Here is a 20,827-nt window from a genome sequence, read left to right as displayed (position 1 = left end):
GAAAGATAAAACTACATTTTCTGTTTGGAGGGAATCAGTAGAGACCATGATTTCTGGAGTTAGTGAGGCTTGTTTAAAATCAGTTTAAAATACTCAGGTGTAAACCACAGTGAATCATGAACACCACAGTAATCAGTTCATAAAGGCAAATTTATTTAGGTACTTCATTTAATCTCAATACCTTTCTGTCTTCAAGGAGCTATTGTTTTCACTTAGTAAATGAGTGACACTGATATCTCAGTGTGTTTTTTTCTCAGGCCTGGACCCATCATGGTACCTGCAGTACGTCATTGTGTGGGATAAACAGACCAGCAACATGTTCTTCTTCCTGGTGGAGGACTGGCTCTCTGTAGAGAATGAGACAAATGAGGGAATGGTAGAGAAGGAAGTGCTGGCCACTTGTAAGGCTCTGCGTTTGTATCTCACATAAGAACACAGGAAAGGTTGCAAATGAGAGGGGGCTATTTGGGTCATCTTGCTAATTTGGTTAAGCAGTTAATTTTAAATTTTCTTGGGCCTCAACTGCCTGATTGGGAGTCCATTTCTGGATACCCCAAAAAATTATACATTAGTATATACTGTACAATGAGGTGAAAAAGTAAGTACACCCTCTTAAGATTTTATGGTTTAACAAACTAACAGATAAACCTCACCTCATTTGACAAATAACACACAGAGTTTTACCTTGTCATTATTTATTTAATTAAGCGGTATTTTTGTATGAAGAAAATATTAAGTGCACCCCTTGATTCAGTAACTTGTGGCACACTGTTAACAGCAATAACATGAATGAAATGATTCCAATTTAACAGCTGACCAGACTCTCACATTGCCTAATTTATTATACCCATCGGTAAAGTCAATGCTAGAGTGACTGCAAATGAGTGATTGAGCTCCTCTACTTCTCTCCAACCAGGCCCTCAGGAGCTCCTCCGATTTTATCGGATTTTCAGAACCCAGCTGATCCGGGGAATCTTCGACCGACACCTCTGGGTATCGGTGTGGGAACGCCTGCCCCGGAGTCGGTTCACTCGCACCCAGAGGGTCACATGCTGTGCCCTTACACTGTTTCTGTACCTGGGTGTTGGCGCAGTGTGGTATGGGGCTGTGGGACATAGAAATAGCAGGTCAGTATCTGACAGAAAAAATCTTGGAATACCATTCAATTCTAGAAATACTGTGACCTTGCGCATCACAGTAACAGGTGAGGTGCTTGCACCTGTTCCCATATGGTCAAAAGCATTCGATCAAAATGAAGTATTAAAGACACAAGAAATTAAAATTCAACCAAATTAAATAATTATGAAATGTAAACTAACAATTTGACAAAAATGTAGGTGTAACAGTAAATCTTTTTCACTTAAAAAATATTTTAAGCAAAATGTGATCAGTAGTAATTCTAATGCAATATATAATTTGTGCTCTTTATATCAGATTATATTTCACTGGAATAATTACGTTTTTTCTCATGTGTTTTGTCAGTGGTCCTGTCTCAGCTCACATGTTGGTGAATGCGGAAATTGTTGCCGTGGGGATGACAGTGGCTGCGCTGGTGTTCCCCATCCAATTGCTCTTCATCGTCCTGTTCAGAATGACCCGCAGCAAGGTGCTCATCTCAATCTCAGAAAATCCCATTCCTGTCTAGCTTGACACCAGGGGACGTGTCAGCACTTGGTTTGATGTAGTGACATGGTTGTGCCCCTTTGCCTGGAAACATACCAGTTAACCAAAATACCTGTACAACCGAAGCTCTACTGGAACTTTCTGTTGCAACTTACAGTACAGTCCTACCCACTGAGTGTCAGACAGGCATTCACATACAGTGCCTATAAACGTTCTGCACCTCCGTGAACTTTTTCACATTTTCTTGTATCAGTGCTTCAGAGTTTAATGCATCTAAAATTAGTTTTATTCCTCTTATCTGTACACCATACTCCCTACAAATTTTAAGGTGAAAAAATATAAGAATAATACTATACTGTATATTTAAAATACACTGAAATATCATAACTGGATAGGTCTCCGCTCATCTCCACATCCTCCCGGTGGAACCACATTGGGCAGCGATTACAGCTGTGAGTCTACTGGGGCGTGTCTCTACACATGTCTTTACACATTGAGCTTTGGCAATGTTTAACCATCCTTCTCTACAGAACCTCTACAGAAGCTTTGTCATGTTCCTTGGAGACTGTTGATGGACAACAATCTTCAAGACATGCCACAAATATTTGATTGGATTTAGGTAGATTCTGTGACTTGGCCACATAAGAACATTTACCTTTTTGTTCCTTGGACACTCCCGTGTACAGTAGCTTTGGCTTAGGCTTTTGATGCTGAAAGGTGAACTTTCATCACAGTTTCAGCTTTCTTGCAGAAAGAAACACGTTTCTCTCAAGGACATTTCAGTACTTGTTCCATTCGTTGTCCCTTTTATTCTGACACGTTCTGACAATATCACTTATGTTTTTTGTTGCTGTTTTATTCAGTGATGCTTTCTTCGTGGCATCGTGCCATATATACCGTATTTGTGAAGTGCTTGGGATTTTGCTGTCACAATATTGTACACACTTGGCCATAGAAGACTGTGCACTGCCTCCGGGCTCTTTGTAGCCTCTCTGATCTGGTCATCCAATTTGGAGGAACGGGCAGATCTAGGCACAGTCCACCTTCCACTTCTTAATAAGTGCATTGACGGTGCTGCAAGGGATATTCAAGGCTTTTGAATTTTTTATGCATATCCCCTAATCTGAGCCTTTCCATAACTTTGTCCCAGATGTCTTTTTAAAGCTCTTTGATCTTCATGGTTGAATTACTGCTTTAAAATGCACTACCCAGCAGACGACTCCTATGGGCCTGGCTACATGTACTGTATCTGGAAATCACATAAAATCACTACAATTTCTCACAGGTGGAGGCCAATTAACTTGGTGTATGATTTTGAAGGCGATTGGTTACACCTGAGCTGATTTATGATTGCTATTACAAAGGGGGTAGAAAAATTATACAACCTATTTCAGTTTTTATTTTTAATGAATTTTCTAAAAAAGATCTAAAATATTTTTAACTTGAAAGTTATGAGATGGGATGCATAAGGACTGTAAATGAAAAATAATTTAATGCATGTTAATTACAGGCCACAGGTAAAGGTGAAAATTTTTAAAGGGATTTAAACTTCCTATAGGCAGTGTACAGATGATCAGGTCCCATGGCCAAGAAGGAGCAGCTGTACAGTTGGGTAAAGCCTTGCAGAAAGAGAAAACCTGGCTATGCTTTGAGATGTTGTTATAAAAGAACTGGCAATATTGCTTTGACTTATTTTGTTTGTGCCCTTGTGATCACATCCAAAGTACAGCCATGAGGGGTTTGCTTTCTGTCCTTGGAGTCTTGTGTTCTTTCTTGTGTAAGTGCCTCTGCCTTTCTCCCAGGTGATAGTGGAGGACCCAGAGTCATGTGTCGCTGCCCCACAGACTGTGGAGATGGATGTGTGCCTGGAACACTCTGAGCTGGGCAGCTCCTCCTTCCTGTCTCTCCCAGGGGGGCTGGACTCCATCTTGGATGGAGTGTCTGAGTCCTCGGTGAGTGAACTCAGTCAGTGACTTAATGGACAGCTGGATTTTCAAGGTTGTTTGAGGACTGGATAAAAGAAAGACAGGACTTGCTTAATAAACTTTGTAATTCTGTGTAATAATCAATAATTCTGTTTAATCAACGTTTCTCCACTTATTGGAGTCATAATACAGTTATACTTTGTATCTGAATACTGCTGGAACCTAAGGGATGTCACTATTCCACACAACCGAAATTGCTGCTGTACAGTATATATTACTTCTTCTATTGGAATAATTTTGGATTTTTTTCCATGTATGCAAACATAATGTCATATTAAATAGGTATATAGAAGAATAATAGCGGCAATAAAATTTTTTAAAGGAATCACTGGAAAGCAGGAGGTCAGAATCATCCCTGGGTATTCCAGCCAAACAGGAGCATGAGAGGTAATCAGTCTTGATGAAGACCTGAAGATTCACTGCAGCACCATGGAGTGTGAACATTCAGCATTCTGTCTCAGGATTTATACTGTACTCTTTCCATTGGATAGTGATATTTGCAGTATTGTACAGAAAATCCCCAGGGCCCAGGCTCCATATCTGCTTGATGCCAAGCTAAGCTACTATTCCTATTCCTAAGAAATTCAGAAATGTAGTCCTTGCTTGTTTCATGCTGTACATGACTTGTTTTTGTGCTACATAAAGGTTCAGCATGTGAAAAATACTATCTATAAACTTTAAATGTTTATCTATAAACTTGTAGATGTCCCCTTGAAACAGAAGCTAAAATCGTCACCGAATTGTAAATAATTTTTTAAACAGGCGATTTTTTAAACAGGTGCTTCTATGTTTCAAAGCATCAGAAACATGTCCCTACAGACCTGTCCCTGTTTTGGCAGCTCTGTGAACCCCTGGGCCTCCTGTGACAGTATCTTTGACATCCCTGACCTGTTGGCCTCCGAGCCATCCCTGAATCGGGCCCGTATCCTGAAGAGAAAGAAGGCTCTCCTACAACTGAGCATTGAGTCCCCGGCGAGCTCTGCCGATGACCCTCTGGTGCTCTCGTGGTCCAAACCTGAGGTCACACAAGGACTGGAGCAAAACCAGCTCACTGTCTCCGGTGAGGACAGTACCACTTACAACATTTGGCCCAAGTGGTGTTTACTAACTGTCATATCAGATCGGGGACATTTACTGATCACAAATGCTGAAATTAGTTTTTCTGAATATTTCTAAATGAAATAACCTTAAATTATAAATTATATAAATTATGATGCATATATCTAGAAGTAAACCTGGAAATCAGTGATTTACCTAGGACTGTGTAATTACCTTTAATTAATGCAAATACCAACTGAATCAAAAATAACCCATTGTATGGCACTGCATGAACTCCTCCTGGGTTTGCTGGAACAATGTAGCTTTTTTTCTTCCAGAGGAGGACCTGATTAAATCCATTGCTGCAGACAACGTGGTACAAAGCACTTCCTCTAGTAGAGTGACCTCCGACAGTGGCCGCTACTCACCCTGCGCTGACACTGAGCTCTCTGATCCGTGAGCACATTTGTTTAATGTTGTTGTTTCCCCCTACAGAACTGATAGGAAACATAATGATCTTAATTGAGCTGTTTCTACAGAGAAGGGAGCTTAAAGTATGACAGTGGTTGTGCTTTAATGTAGGTTGGAGAGCTCCTGCAGTGGATGGTCTGAGTTCAGCGATGAGAGGAAACCATACTCAGGTCAGCTGCACAAAACCAGCTCATCCATTTCAGGACTCACTTCTGCCAGCAGCTTCATTCCCAGTCCCTCGCCAGCTTCTGTGTGCAGTATGTTCTCCACCCGGCTCGGTGAGCACTGCCTCTTTACCCCACACTCACTGATCATGCAGAAGAATTAAGCTTTTCACTACCTGGCTTTTTATCTCCATGACCTGTTGTGAGCTATTTAAAAGCTGGGAGTTCAACATTTGTTTTTCTCTTGGTCTGAATTCTGTCCTTTTCACTACATTTCCAAGACTTTTGTTAGAAACATAATGGTTATAAAGGAGTGAGGGCCATTTTCTCAATCTAATCCCATTTGGCAGCTACTGTAGTAACCTATTGATCCAAGGATCTCAGCCAGCTTTTTCTTGGCTTCAACATCAAGGCATGGGTAGTTTGTCTATACTCCTACAACTCTTTCCATAATGAAGTGCCTCCTGTTCTCAGTTTAAATTGCCCTTCCTTGTAGTTTCCATATATGTCCACTTGTTCATATTCAGGTCCACTTTGTTGACTTTGTCAAAGCTTTTGGTGATTTTCTGTACATGGATCAGGTCCTCTCATATTCTTCTATGTTCAGGACTAATAAAGTTAAGTTCTTTCAGGCTGTTAGTGTAAGACATTATCTTAAGCCGCAGAATGTAATTTGTTGCTTTTCTTTCGACTTATTCTGTAGCAGGAATATTTCTTCAAATCATCGGTGATCACAATTGCCTTGACCTAACTAGTGCATTATACATGTTTAACATTTGAAATTTGAAATGCTAATACTTTATGTTATTGCTAACATTTTATCTTTTCATTGCTTTCCCACATTGTCTGAAAGATGTAAACGATGTTTCAACATTAACATGTACTGTATGTATCAGTTATTGACCTAATTGCAATTAATTGCAAGTCTTTCCAAGTTTTGGTCATTGGGGAGTTTGGCTTCCCTATAAAACGTGAAGGTCTGAGGCTCTCAAAGACCAGGAGCAAAAGTCTGTCCTTGTCAGTGTAGAGTGTTCTTCACATTGATTTTTACGTTAGGACAGGGTTCCTGGCATGTTGACCGCTGTACCAGCTATAGTGGATTCGAAAACATTACACTGTGCTCAGGATAAACTATGTGTTCTCGGCCCTCTGTGTCTCTCCTGGCAGGAGTGCCTCGCAGGGCTCCCCGCCGGCTCTTCCCTCCCCAGGTGCTGAGTGTGACCTACCTGCTGGCACTGCTGGTTTTAGGCAGCAGCCTGGCAGTTGCTGTGCTTTATGGCACCACCTTCCATAACTCGGTGGTTCTCATGTGGCTCATCTCGACCTTCTCAGCCTTCCTCACCTCTGCTGTTCTGCTGGAACCTGCCAAGGTAAACCTCAGCAGGGCCTTTTCCCCTGCTGGATTGTAGGGTCAAATACAGGATCAAACCCACGTGTCCGAGATGGGACTGCGTCACTGTGTTAATCCAGGCTCTGCATGGAAATGCAGCGCGACGGGCAGAAAAATACTCTCACTTTTATCAGAAATGAGTCAAATCCCCTGTTTTTATAGGACAAACAAAAAAAAATGTGATCAATGACAGTGATAATCATGGAATTATAGGAGGAGGAGGTCTAGTGAGCAAAGGCCACAACATCAGTGCTCTTCTACTTTAACATACAACACAACTCCATTATTGTATATTTCACCAATTTTTTAATGTCACAGTGACTTCAAATCTAGAACAACTAAGAAATCCCTCCTATTTCAAAAGTTTACAATGTCAACACTGAAGTAAACAGTTCCGAACAGGTCTAAACACTAAATAGGCACATTTATTTATTGGGTTTACTGGAGAGAGCAGATTTTAATATAAGTCTCCCAGATCTATATCAGCTCTCTGAATATAGAATACTGCAGTGGAAATAGGTTTTGTAAAGAATAGGTCTGAGGCTGGTAAAATCAGATGTGCATTCCTGAACTTCTGAGAAGCTATATTAACTGGACAGGATATGCAGAGTAATAACCATTAATTTACTACTGTATATGTAAGAAGGACGCAAATTGTAACCTAAATCTTTGGCATTTTTATAGACCTCCCTCTGGGGTCACAGATCTGTCTAATGGTCCATCACAGGATAACAATGAGTGGATTCATTCTTTTCTCCAGATCTTAATATTTTTCTGTTCTTTCAGGGATACTCTCTCTAGGTTCCAAGGTTTAGAGATAGAGTTGTAAGTTCAGGCTCCATTACACTGTATTTAAAGTAACTATATAAAGTATAGGTGTGTTAATTGTTCACATTCAAGCCAATGATCAAAGACATTTTCATTATATTGCCAGAGTGGAAAGTGTAATGGACGTCAGTGTAATCAGTGTAAGGTTGTGTGTTGACAGGTAATTGTGCAGTCCTTGTTCCTGGCCCTGGTTATGAAGCCAGTAGATCCAGATGAGGATGATACGCTTGTGGAGGAGCCTGTGGTTAAGAAGGTCTCTGAGAGGATCAGTAAGGTCAGGCCGCCCTGTGGCTATGGGTTGCTCCAAGCCAAGGAGGAGGCACGCAAGGTCCGGGCACTGCGCACTCTTATGAAGGTATCTTCTAAGCTTTATTCAAAAGAGCTTTATTCTCTCAAGATAAGATGAGCAAACTTCATTCCTCAAGTACCCTCTGGGCTCAGTCGACCTCTAACATTTATTTCTTTTATTCAGTATTATTTTTTTTAGTTCCAAGGGCACATCACCTGCTTTTGATGGTACAGTGGGCTACAAAAGTATCTGTAAAATGAGCAGAATTTCAGTCAGTAGATCAGAGGATTTCTCTATGCCTGATTAAATAGTGTTATTATTTTAATACTGTGTCTCTGAACACAAATTAATGAAGTCCCAAGTCCCTGTTGGTCAGAAAAGCTGCAGCAAGTGAGCATGCTGGTAAAGCCTGAGTACACAGCACATAACAGAGAGAATGCTTTTCAGCAGAATACAGTGTGAATGTGCAGAAGGCTGAGAAATGGCATTCCCACCCTGCAAAACCAATATCCTCTTAACTAAATACGACACCCTCTGCACTTTGCTGTTGGATGATTACTGAATAACACATCACCCGATTTTAATTTCTACTCTCCTGCACATTCTTTCACCTGATACCACCCCATTCAGCTAATGGTGAAGCAGGAGAATCAGGCGCCTTTGGTGACTTCATGCTACAGCTGTCCCTCTAGCACTGATCATATAACTGATCAAACTGGTATAAACTGATATTACTGGTTAAAGTATGAGAAAGAAAAACAAGGTGATAAGCTTTTCTGCAACTGGGTCTGAAGAGTTGTGGTAGAAGGTATCAGCACTTGTGGATCTAAAATACAATACTATATTGTATGTATGTGTATGGATCAATATTAATAATTGATAACTCAATATGACAATTGGCAAAGCGTCGTCTGTCATGACATGTATTCATGACCTGGTCCCATGCACCAACTGTAAACCTTTCAACCTCTCTCTCTCTACAGAGCTGCATTGCCCACATGATGTTCCTCTTGGTCGTACTGGTTGTGAACTACCAGGATCGTTTACAAGGCGACCATGGTAGATTGTTACACTCTGCTGTCAAGCGGTCGCTGGTTGCAGGTTCTGGGGAAGGCATGAATGTCAGCATGATCAGAGGGTATAACTCTTTTAAATTAATGTGCAGTACATAGTGTTAATATTGAACTACAGTACATTGCAAAGTTCTGTATTAGTTATCAGTTTAGTACATACTGTATTTACAGTATGTAGTCTGTGTTTATTATAGTGATTAAGTAAAAATTAAGTTAAAAAATAGTATACATACATTTTACCTAAAGTATACTTTTACTTAAAGTACTCAAATAATTGCAATTAGAAATATAAAACAACCATGAGATATTTAATTCAAATGCTATGGTGTTTGTGTGTATTGGCTGAGATCTGTGTGTAATGGTATTGTTGCTGGAGAGTGAATTCTGGGGGGCATTATAGTGTTGACGTGGATGAAGAGTGAATTGTCGGAGTGTGTCGTGTTGTTGTGTGTACAGGTTGAGTTCTGGAGGGTATTATGACATTGATGTGGGTGCAGGGTGCAATACTGTATGAATGTGTGTTATGGTGTTTTGGTTACAGGGTGAATTGTGGGGGGGTGTTATGATATTATTTTGGTTACAGGGCAGCAGAAGCTTGGTGCTGGATGCAAAGGAATCTGGTTCCTCATCTGTACCAGAACCCCTCTCTCCAGCTGCTGGGTGTGGCCCGACTGAGAAGGCTGCAGTCTGGGAAAGGTCAGAGCCTGTCCCTTGGTTATGGACAGACTGATGCTGCTGGGCAGACTAGGGCCAAACCTGGCACTTTTCCATAGTGCTCAATTGTAAAACAAAAAAAGAAATAAAACTGACTACTTTTAAAATACATTGCTTAAAGAATGCATTGTTTTTAGGTAAACCATTAGAGAATATTAATGTACACAGCACTGTCAGCTGTGGTTTTTAAAATTACAAATCCTCTTAATGTTTTGGCACTTGCAAGTGTATATTAATAGCCAGCTGAAACAGCAGTATTTGTAGCTTCTTTTAAACCCAGAAGGCTTTGATCTGAGTCGTGTGGATGCTGTTCCTAGGCTGCTGGAACCATGGGATTGCTGGCCTCACCTCCAGGGATATTTCTTTACATCCTACTGTCCACGCTTGGCCAAACACCCACACATGGGACTTAAACTTCCACCAAAACATAAGTTCAAATCACAGACAGCCTTTCCCATCAAATTCCTTCATGTGGTAAGAAACAAAAGTAATCCTTGTGTTTGTTTTTTTCATGTGTAAGGTTTAGTTTGCTATCAAACTTTTGTCACATGTATACAGTATCACTTAGGTGCTGTGTTGCAAAACCCATACAAGATTGGAGAAGAATCTTTTATCCATGCTTTTCATTTTCATACAAGCCCCCTTTGTGGAAAGATCAAGATATTGTTGACCCATGGGCATTTTCTCCCATCTCAGCCACTCATATGTGTAACTTTCAAAGTCACCATTGGCTTCATAGTGGCACATCCTAACCAGTATCCTCCTAGGAGAGATACTCAGTTTGGAGGAACAATCTAATCTAGGCAATATCTATGTACCTTCCACTTCTTAATGATCAACCTCACAATGCTGAAACACATATTAAGAGTATTTGACCTGTTTTATATCATATAATGTTTTATGGATGGCATAGTAGTTAGAATTGCTTCGTTGCAGCACCCGGGCCCTGGGTTGAATTCCAGACCTGGGGCTCTACCTGCGTGAACTTTGTGTGTTCTCTAGGGTTTTCTCGTGGTGCTCTGGTTTTTTCTCACAGTACAAAGTCATACTGGTAGGTTAATAAGAATAGTCTACTCCTAATGTATACAGTATGTTCAAAATGCTTGAATTGTTTTGAATTGTTGAAGTTGTTGATGTTGACTTTCCCTTGACACTCAAGTTTGGGGCAACTACCAAGGTCCTTAAAATCCCAGGGTGTTTCTCCAAAAGAGTAGGGGCGTTACACTGGCGTCCTGGCCAAACTTCCCTGTGACCTTTACTTATCATGGCCTCCTAATAATCCACATCTGTGAAGGCTTTATCAATCTGTTCTCCTCCCCACTGATAGCTTATGAGCATACTAGTGCCATTTGGCTGCCATCGCATCGTCCAGGTGGGGCCTACACATTGGTTGTGGTTGAAGGGAGTCCCCATTACCTGTAACTATAAAGCACTTTGAGTGAGGAGTCCAGAAAACAGCTATATAAGTGTAATTATATCATCATCATCATCAAGTCATGATGGTATTAATTTTGGATTCTCACAGGCTCTGGTACTTGGGACAGTTTGGGGTTTACAGCAGTGAGGAGGAGGTAGTGGACCTTGGGAACAGCACAGAGTCCACTAGGCAGCTTCTGGCTGAGCTGAGCCAGGCATCTTGGATAAACACAATGTGAGTCTGACCTGTCACATCGATTATATCATACTGAAAACTTTTAATTACATCTGTAGTCCCAATTAGCTCAGTGACTCTTCTGTGGTTTGTGTGGTTAATGTACAGTATCTTAAACAGGACTGTCCTGTTCTCTTCAAGGATGGTCCATGATTCGATAATTCCCTCAGATAATTTTGCTGTTATAAAATGGATTGTAACATTATACAATATAAATATTTGATTGTGATGACAATTAATAAGTATCAGATTTAATTATCTGAAAGCAAAAATAATTTATTTTCCTAAAAGCATCCTATTAAACTCCTTCCAAACTAGGATATGAATTGTTAACATACTGTATGTCAAATTACAGTGTATGGGTATTTGGAAGAGCTGTATATTAAAAAGATGCATTGTTTTCCTATGACTATGATGAATTGTATTATACATGAATTTATTTTCAGTTAAAAATGTTAAAGATTCTAATACTATTTATAAATTCCTCCAGGACAAGAGGAGTGTTTGTGCAGTTCACCCAGTACCATCGAGACACTGGCCTGTTTGTGGTGGTTACTGTGCTGATGGAGTGGCATCAGCCAGGTTCTGCTATCACCTCTCTCAGTATACTGCCTGTTTGCATGCCCTCCTCTTCCTTAGTCCCGGACCTGCAGGCAGTCATGATGGTGAGACTGCGCTCACATAAGGCAGAGATTTCTCCTACCTCGTCATCCATTGAAGTATTCTAACATTGACCTAAGTCAGTAATTAATCTCATTTGGACAAAAGTCTGAGAGGACTATGCAGCTCTCCTTAGGAAGTGGAGAAATCTCCTGCTGGAATTTATCCAAGGATATTTTTTATAATTCAAGCAAAAAATAAAAAGTACCCTCCCACCAAAATATATATATATCCAGAAAACTACTTAAAAATGCAAATGCTCTGATGATTTGTTGATTTGTGTTAGGATTTCAAAACTTTGTTTTAAATTCAGTAGAGGTGAAATAATCATAGTTATTATTGATCAATTTATGAGAATTTAATTTACCTTGAATTAAAATGTAAATGCAAAAGTCTTTGAACCCCAAAATGAAAAGCTTTGGTCAAGAAAAGGACTTGAAGGAAACTAGCTGAATTACAATGTAATTTGTTAAATTTGATGGCGTTACTCAAACATAGAATGTGCTGCCTCCCTTACAGGTCGTTCTGCTTCTGCTTGCCCTGTCCATCCTGGGCTCTGAGCTCCACACGCTGTCCAGGGAGAGGTGCCTGTACTTCAGGCAAGGCTGGCACTACCTTCAACTTCTGGTGGTGCTTCTGGCACTTGGAGTAGCAGCTCTGCACTTCGCCTTCCTGTCCCTGTCAGCCAGCCTGCTGAGACACCACCGCCACAACCGCCACTCCTTCACCAACTTCCACACTGCAGTGGCACTGTCTGAGGCCTCGTCAAGCCTCTCTGCCATCCTGCTCACAATACTCATCCTCAAGGTACTGCACCTGATTTATCTCTTCCTCAGCGATGTTGCTCAAGTAAGAGGAAAAAGAAAATTAATTGTCACAAGTAAATAAAAAGCAAGCGGTGGACAGAACCTTGTTGCTGGATTGATTTCCTGCTTGTCCCCCAGAACGTGCGCCAACTGCGGTTTGTGCGACGCTGGGCAGTGTTCGGGAAGACCATCCAGCTGGTCTGGAAGGAGCTGTGTGGGGCATCTCTCGTCCTGCTGCTCCTTTTCCTGATTCTTGCCCAGACAGGGTATCTGGTAAGATCCTTGCTTCCCCAGCCTGGCTTGCTGTGTTCCTCTTATAGATCAAGTTTTCAAAGTAATTAAATAAAATGTAAAAACAATCGAAGTGGTTGCCAGCCTTTTCTGAATTAGTGCCTGCAGCTCTGTGTATGCAGAAATGTTATTACAATTTTTAATATACATTGATCTGGATACCCCACTGGTAATTTACAGTTTTACAGTTGTACTACATTACACATTGTATTTGCTGTCATCCAAATGTTACAACCTCAGGCTAGCTTCAGACAGATTGTGTTTAATAGTGAAGAACATCAAAAAGGTTGCAGGCAACTGTAGGCTGTGCAGCTTATCTACAGTATCTTGTTTGAGAAGTGTGACAGAGCAGAGGAATCCGAAGTGATGAAATCTGTTTTTTTTTGCTACTGTAGGTGAGCTAGATTTATACTTAGAAGCCCATTAGATGTATTTTTGTAAAATAAAAGTCTTTAGTAATTTTTTTAAGAAACAGAGAAATAGATGGATTTTTTAATTAAGTACATGGGGAAAATTCTCAATATAGGTATTGTGCTTGTGGGTAGCTTTTCCACATTAACCTCCTTTTTATGGCTAAATGTGTCATTCATCCCCAAGGAAAGCTTTAGAACTTCAGTAGAGAAAACCTGTGATGGAGGACAGGTATCCAGACTGATGCTAGCATATATTCTTTAACCTTCCTCACTTTCTTAGTTTGTGAACCAAATCAGTATGCTGCAGCTCTCTCCCTGTTTCTATTATTATAAGCTTTCACTTTTTTCATCCTTTACTGACAATTGCAAGCACTCCACCCACTCCAAATCTACCAATAGTAGAAACATACTCAGAGAGTGAGCTTGACCTGCATACCGATTTTAAGCCTCTCTCTGTATTACTGAATCTCCAGTGGAGCTTGAATCTTAGAAATATAACCCTGTCCTTTTTACCAACATAACTCCTTTAACCTGGGGAAGGTCAAAAGTTCTCCTAAAAGATTCTCTGTATGGGGGCTCCTACCAAAGTCACCATCAACTCACAAGCAGGCTCTTCAGAAAAAGAAACTTTACTGTGAATTTGTAATACATACAAAAGCACATTTTAATCTTTCACAGCTGCAGTTCACTTAATTAACTGTGCTCTTGTGAGAATGTCTGCATTTAAGCCATTCTTGGCACTGTTTATGGGGTCTCTATGGTATTTGGACTGAGCCTGCCCCCTTGTGGATCAACCTTATATTGGCCATCCATTTGTAGTGCCACAGTACAGGTACATGACTTTAAAAAAAAAACAAATTAAGTATTACTTACAGTAAATGAAACATTTAAAAATGTATTTTATAGATCAAAACTTTAAATGAAAAACCGAAGGGAAGTTAAGTTGGAAAGAAAACGTAAGACCTTACGGGTATGTAGCAGGCGGCACTGTTTTCAGTGACCAGTTCCACAGCCCTGATACAAAAGCAAAGTGGTCATGTGTAGCACTTCTGGTCATTCTCATATAAAATTGTATAAATTGCATGACATCTGTAAGTTGATTCTACCCCATTGTTTCAGTATACAGACAGTTCCTTAGTGGCATGTTAGAACCATGTACTATATGCACATAACTATAAATGTGTCCAACTACTGCAATAGCCTCACCAAAACACTCAAGCAGAGAGCAGTGACAGAACTTAGTACAACTAAACACCTTGCAGAATGGTAAATAAAATCTGAGTGATAAAAACATCTATGGTTTTTGACACTGTAAATATTCAATAATATAGGTCTTGACATTAAAACTATATTGCATGGCTTTAGGTTTTCTTAATACCATAAAGTGTGTAAAATAGATTTTACAGGGAGATTTGTTTCATAACCTCTTCTACTAGAAGCCCTACAAGGCTCTATCCTGGGCCCTATTCGTTACTCAATCTATTTTTAACAGTATTCCTCAGCCAGTAATGAACTACTGTATCACACTCACTCTTATGCTGCTGACACCAGTGTATATTTAAGTGCACCCACTGTGCCATCAGTAATGTCAAATTGGCAGCATATTTTTTGACAAAATACAATATTCTCCAGGCTTTCTGAGAAATTTTCTTGAAATATGCTGAGTTTAAATAACACAATCTGCCCCCTTCTTAAAAATCATAATGCTTTAACTTTCAAAACTCAATCTTTAGAAATTACAAGATAAGCTGAGTCTAGGGTTGGTATTCTTCATCACAACAAATCTTGTTTTACATGTTTCTGTAGGCATAGACTGAAGGTTGTGGGAGTATGGTACTGTATAAGTGGCCCAGCCATGTTGTTGAAATTAGCCTTACTTCTACAGAGAAACCCTGGATGAGATTCTTGCACCAATTATCTACTAACATCCAGACAAACTAGATGGGCTAAATAGATTCTTCTGATGTACCCTAGTTGAAATATTCATACTGCCTACCAGCAGCTATAGCGGGGAGTTTATAGAATGACTTGGGATGTCATTCTGACCCTCTCTCTGCAGACCAGATGAAGCTTGACTTTATTTAAATAAATTAGGTCTTTAATTGGAAAATTAATCACTATCCTGTTCTAGTTTTATATACATCCTACAGTTTGAAATGTAGTATTACAGTAGACCCTTGGTTGTATGGAATATTAAGGGGAAGGGGTGTTTGTTATTGCCAAATGTCCATCGTTTCAGCCCAAAACACATTATTACATGAGAAAAAAAAGGTAAGATCACTTTATTAGCTATATATAACTTCTTGCATTAGGAATTCATCTTTTCACATACCCCAGTTTGCTCTCCATGAGACATACAGGCACACAGATGGAGAGAGAGAAGCTTGGGGTCAGAGCGCAGGGTCAGCCATTTATATGGCACCCCTGGAGCAGGTGTGGTTAAGGGCCTTGCTCAGGGGCCCAATGGAGTAGGATTGCTCTGCTGGCTGTGGGATTTGAACAGGCAACCTTCTAGCCACAGGCACAGATCCTTGGCCACAGTGCCACTGCTCTGCCCCTGTATGTAAATATAGTATACTCTATATCCTTAATGGATCTTTGGACTTATTTTTTAACAGTTGCAACCAATGATGTCAATAAAAAATGTTCCTGTGCCGCTTTTCTGATTTTATAGACATAATTCCTCCCTGCAGCATTTACTGACTTCACTTGCAAGTCCTTTCAATCTGTTGCTCCTGCCAATGACTGGAACAAATTGTTGAGTGAGATGAAACTGTCCACCGTTGTATCAGAAGGGGGTTTCCATTGTAGGGTTTAATTTTTTCCTGCCTGACAATTGTTAACACTATCATGTCCTTATCTTTTGTGTTCTGTAATATTATTACTATGTTAGGCTCTCGGTTTGACCACTCTCAGAGCTTATACTGTAGGTATAATAAGCTCATAAACATGCAGCTCCATGTGTGTCTGATGGATAGAGAAAAGTGAATTTAAAAACCAACAACAGCTGGCAGCACCAGGGTTCTGGTGTTAAGCAGCTTGCTGATTGAAAAGTACTTGTAAAACCTGCAGGAGCCATGTCCCCAACACTTGATTTGCTTGTCCCTGTGCCACACCAACAGACAGGCAGCCCATGGCAGCTGTTTGTCCAGTATGGGGACCCCCACTGAGGGACCTTGTACACCTAAAGCCCTGTAACGTGACAAGAAAGTAAAAGTTCTCCTGATTAGAAGTAAAATATTAAATTAGCACAGAATTGTTTTTTTCTCCTTCAAACTGTTGCTGTCTTGTCCCTGTATCTGCTCTCAGCTCTTCTCCGACACTGTGGAGGAGTTTAGGACATTTGGATGGACGTGTTTCTCCCTGGCCTCTGGGCTCTGGGGGAAAACCCGCCTGGGGATAGTGGCTCACAGACACCCTATCTCTGGTCTGCTCTACCTCCTGACAGTCCTGGGGGGACTAATGTGGGTCCTCAGATGGTTGTTTGGCACCATGCTGATTCAGAGCTACCGCGCCATACAGACAGAGATGTACAGGCCGTCCATGGGCCCGCAGGACTATGAGATGGTGGAGTTTTTCATCAAGAGGTTCAAGCTGTGGATAGGAATCAGCAAGACCAAGGAGGTACTTCCTCATGTATAAGCTTTAGACAAAGGAAAGCTTCCTACCAGAGCAAAATAGCATAATAATGGAACATTACAGTAATATGTGGTTCAGGTGGATAGCTGTGTCAGCGTAGTCTGCAAAGGAACAAGTAATACGTTTATTCCATGCTGAAAACACAAGAGAGAAAACACGTGTCACACCTGAAGAAGGCTCCACAGCCGAAACGTTGTGTTTCCCTCTTCTCTTTTCAGCATGGAACAAACATATTACTTGTTCCATAACAGAAATATTTTGTGTTTTACAGTGTGAGCTTTGCTGGTTCACCAAGATAGAGAAAGACATTTTTTTAGCGCTAAGACAGTATGTTCTGATATGACATATTGAAAGGTATTGTACTATAATGGCTTACCATGCATTTTATTTGTACTTGCAAAAGGAAATATGTATATGTTGTGATCAGTTGTTCCTGTTACTACCTGTTTTAAGGCAGTATTTATACTTTTCCTTTAGTGGAGTTTGATTGAAGTCAGACATGCAGGCCTTTGCTGTCTGCTCTACATTAAAGGATGACAGGGGACAGGGTAAAAAGTTATCAGGCAACTGAACTAGCAGCAGACGGGCATAGAGAAAGAGAGTAAAAAGTATACGAATTTTCAGAAAAAGTGTTTTTAAGACAAGGTTTAGGTCAGTGGCTCCCAAGCTTTCCAAACATTTTGTGGACCACTACATGCAACTAATTTCTTTTTACACTCCATTAAATATGTAAATCTGTCATTACAACAAATAAATTATCTGCACTCAGTAAACATGTTGTGCACACTTGAAGTGAAACTCTAATTCATTACTTAAACAAATATATTTGTCAAGATTAATAGTGTATGAACATGTGCATATTGAGTAACTTATTGAGTAATGACATATCTTGTAATATTTCATTGGCAGGATGAGTAGTTGGAGTATAGACAGTTTTAGCTTTAAATCTGTTTCTACATTACATTTTTTATTTCCCTTTAGCAGTCTAAAGAATAACCAGAGATCTGTAGGCCACAGACTGGGAACTGCTGATCTAGGTGTTCCTGACATACTGCATAATTTTGGATGAAATGGTTAATCAGTTACAAACATTTCTATTTTCTTTTTGTTTGCTCACATTTTCTTAATGGACACCATTATCACGTCTTTTGCATATTGACACTGTCTTTTTCTTTCCTTATAGTTCAGACACAAAGTGAAATTTGAAGGGATGGAGTCTTTGCCCTCAAGATCATCTCATGATTCCAAAATGTCTGAGCCCGTTTCATGTGGCCTCGACCCAACTCGCCTGGGCTCAGCCCTTTCCCTGGGTTCAGAGGACTCCAGTGTTTCAGAGAGCAGCCACTCAGAGGATTATGATGTCTGTTTCTACATGGATCGCCTCCTGCCCACTGTTAACAACCTCCTGGCCCAGTTTGACCGTGTCAACAAGGTCATCGAGGACCTTTACCAGATTGAGGTCGACCTTCAAAAAGCACAAAGCCAGATTTCTGAAAAACGCAAACAGAGAAAGAAAAGCCTGATAAAGCAGCCAACAACAGCTCCCCCTCATCTCTTGCCTTCTCTTCCTCCCTTATCCACTGTCTCTGGCACTCTCAGACTGCCTCGAACCCATACCACCTTCTCTGAATCAGCCCTCTCACGCCTACGCCCACACTGCAGCCAGGTGTCTGACCCTGGTCTTTTTGACAACTGTGTCCCAGTTCGCAGGCCTTCCCTGATGGACACTGGGGTAACAAGAGTCCCAGGGCGGAGAGCCTGGAACTCAGGCCCGTCTCTCTCTGCTGACATCACTCAGAGACCTTACCCACCTGCTGGCAGCACAGTCAGAGACCGTCCAAAGAGCGAGGAAGGAAAAAGAGGACAGAGAAGTGATCAGGCACCAGTAAAGAGGAGGGCTTGGCACCATGATGGGACATGAGAACATGAAAAATCTTGGGAAAGAAATTGAGTGATAGGATTCATTGACTATGTATTAACAATGAAACACCACCACTACATCAGAATAAAAGCTCTGAGCTTTCAATGTACTTCAAGTGGCGGTTGACAATTTGGTTGTCCATTATACAGATAATGATGATTCTTACAAAATCAGATGCACTACTATTCAGTAGAGAACAGTCCTTAAATAATAATATGGTACAGCGTCTTGGAATAAATCACATTTACAAGCAAAATTCAGATGGAGAAGAGAACATGCCACTAGCTAGGTCTTCCTCTAAAGACCTGTGATATATTTTTTGGGCTGTACTGGTGTTGAAAGTAACAAAATTATGTAAACAACATACTGTAATATGAAACCATTGCTAAACACTAAAGGATTGTTGTAGTAGTTCAGGTGGGTAGCTGCGTCAAGGAACAAGTAATAGGTTTATTTCATGCTGAAAAAAAGAAGGAAGAAAACACAACGCTTCGGCTGTGGAGCCTTCTTCAGGTGTGAGAAGAAGGCTGAAGAACCTGAAGAAGGCTTGAAGACCTGAAGAAGGCTCTAAGGCTGAAATGTTGTGTTTTCTTTCTTCTTTTTTTCAGCATGGAATAAACCTATTACTTGTTCCTAAAGGATTGTTGTATTGTTTACCTACAGTGACTCAAATGTTTAAAGTGTATCTTTTTTGATAATTGAAAATCATTAATTTTTCTCTTTTACACCCTTTGCTTGGAATCACTAGTTGTCAGTAAACATTATTACCTTTGCACCAATTTAGACTGAAGAGGCGGTGTGGTGTAGATCTCACTGACAATACTGTCAGTATAACTTACAGGCATGGGATGAATCACGGGGGTCACTGTTGCACAGCAGACTTCTAGCCAGGTCAATCCAACTCACTCTCTGAACCGTGGGCACAGCTGGACTACAGGGACTAATGCGGGCTCCTGGGAGCCCTACAACACATTTGAATATAACATATAATGTATATGTACTCAGTGTTAGTCTTACCTAGACAAATTTCAATGATTGTACTCCAAACAAAACTGTGCATGGAACAGTAATGTGATGATTATTGTGGTATAAAATATACAAAAAAAATATCTAGAGCACATGAAGCATTCCCAAAACAGTGTATACACCACAACCCTTCATAACTTCACACAAAAGCAATAAAATCAGTTCACAAAGTCAGGATCTTGCATGGCCTCCATTATTATGGATGACTATAAAACATCTGAACCTCACAGAGAGTCTGAGGATGGATTTTTCTAGCTGTTAGACTACTGTCTGAAGGCAAGTACGGAGATACAGTTTGTGTATCTCTGTCTTGTGACTGGGTCATCACACAAAGACATTCTGAACATGCTCTAACATTGCCAATATGTTTGATATTGTAATATCTCTGAAATCATCGTGCACTAATGGTACGTCTGTGGCGTGTTCCAACAGCTTTCTTGAAGCCTGAAGACCACTCAAAACCAAATATTTTGTTTAGATTTAGTTTTTTAATGTGTCTTTGTAATAACTTTACTGTAAATGTAATTTTTATACTTTGGTTCAAGGAATGTCTGACAATGCCTGCTTGAGTGCTCTCCTTTGTCATCCTTCTTCATGTGAAAGATGTGTACTGTATGGTTGTACTGTAGTTCATCCAATGTGGGAATCACAGAAATCCAGACTTCCCTTATCAGAGATTACTGTGGTATTTCTAGATTAAAGCACATGTAATAATGTAATGTAATAGCACACAGAAAAAGAATGAGTCTATGGCAAAGCTTAGTTTGCACATTGTAAAATAAAAATAAGTAAAGTTAAACTAATGGGAAATGGCAGATTTAGGTGGTTAAACTGTGAGAAGGGTT

At 40.3% G+C, this 20,827-nt stretch overlaps 1 protein-coding gene across 4 annotated transcripts in view; it reads left to right on the top strand.

Moving 5' to 3' along the window:
* Positions 1–19,414, top strand: part of pkd1b (polycystic kidney disease 1b) — a 61,837-nt gene extending 42,423 nt beyond the window's left edge. For all 4 annotated transcript variants that reach the window (XM_015356092.2, XM_015356090.2, XM_015356091.2 and 1 more), the window contains 19 exons: positions 258–401; positions 917–1,127; positions 1,483–1,606; positions 3,426–3,575; positions 3,931–3,995; positions 4,448–4,668; positions 4,985–5,102; positions 5,229–5,395; positions 6,449–6,651; positions 7,660–7,854; positions 8,772–8,926; positions 9,445–9,557; positions 9,893–10,049; positions 11,101–11,226; positions 11,717–11,891; positions 12,406–12,693; positions 12,831–12,965; positions 16,706–17,020; positions 18,219–19,414. In XM_015356092.2, coding sequence (XP_015211578.2) covers positions 258–401; positions 917–1,127; positions 1,483–1,606; positions 3,426–3,575; positions 3,931–3,995; positions 4,448–4,668; positions 4,985–5,102; positions 5,229–5,395; positions 6,449–6,651; positions 7,660–7,854; positions 8,772–8,926; positions 9,445–9,557; positions 9,893–10,049; positions 11,101–11,226; positions 11,717–11,891; positions 12,406–12,693; positions 12,831–12,965; positions 16,706–17,020; positions 18,219–18,956 — 3,800 coding nt within the window. In that variant the 3' untranslated portion in view covers positions 18,957–19,414. The remainder of the gene's footprint in view (positions 1–257; positions 402–916; positions 1,128–1,482; positions 1,607–3,425; positions 3,576–3,930; positions 3,996–4,447; positions 4,669–4,984; positions 5,103–5,228; positions 5,396–6,448; positions 6,652–7,659; positions 7,855–8,771; positions 8,927–9,444; positions 9,558–9,892; positions 10,050–11,100; positions 11,227–11,716; positions 11,892–12,405; positions 12,694–12,830; positions 12,966–16,705; positions 17,021–18,218) is intronic.
* Positions 19,415–20,827: the final 1,413 nt, after the last annotated feature.

The sequence above is a fragment of the Lepisosteus oculatus genome, chromosome 9, assembly GCF_040954835.1.
Source record: "Lepisosteus oculatus isolate fLepOcu1 chromosome 9, fLepOcu1.hap2, whole genome shotgun sequence".
NCBI lineage: Eukaryota > Metazoa > Chordata > Actinopteri > Semionotiformes > Lepisosteidae > Lepisosteus > Lepisosteus oculatus.
This window is presented reverse-complemented; position numbering and strand designations above follow the sequence as displayed.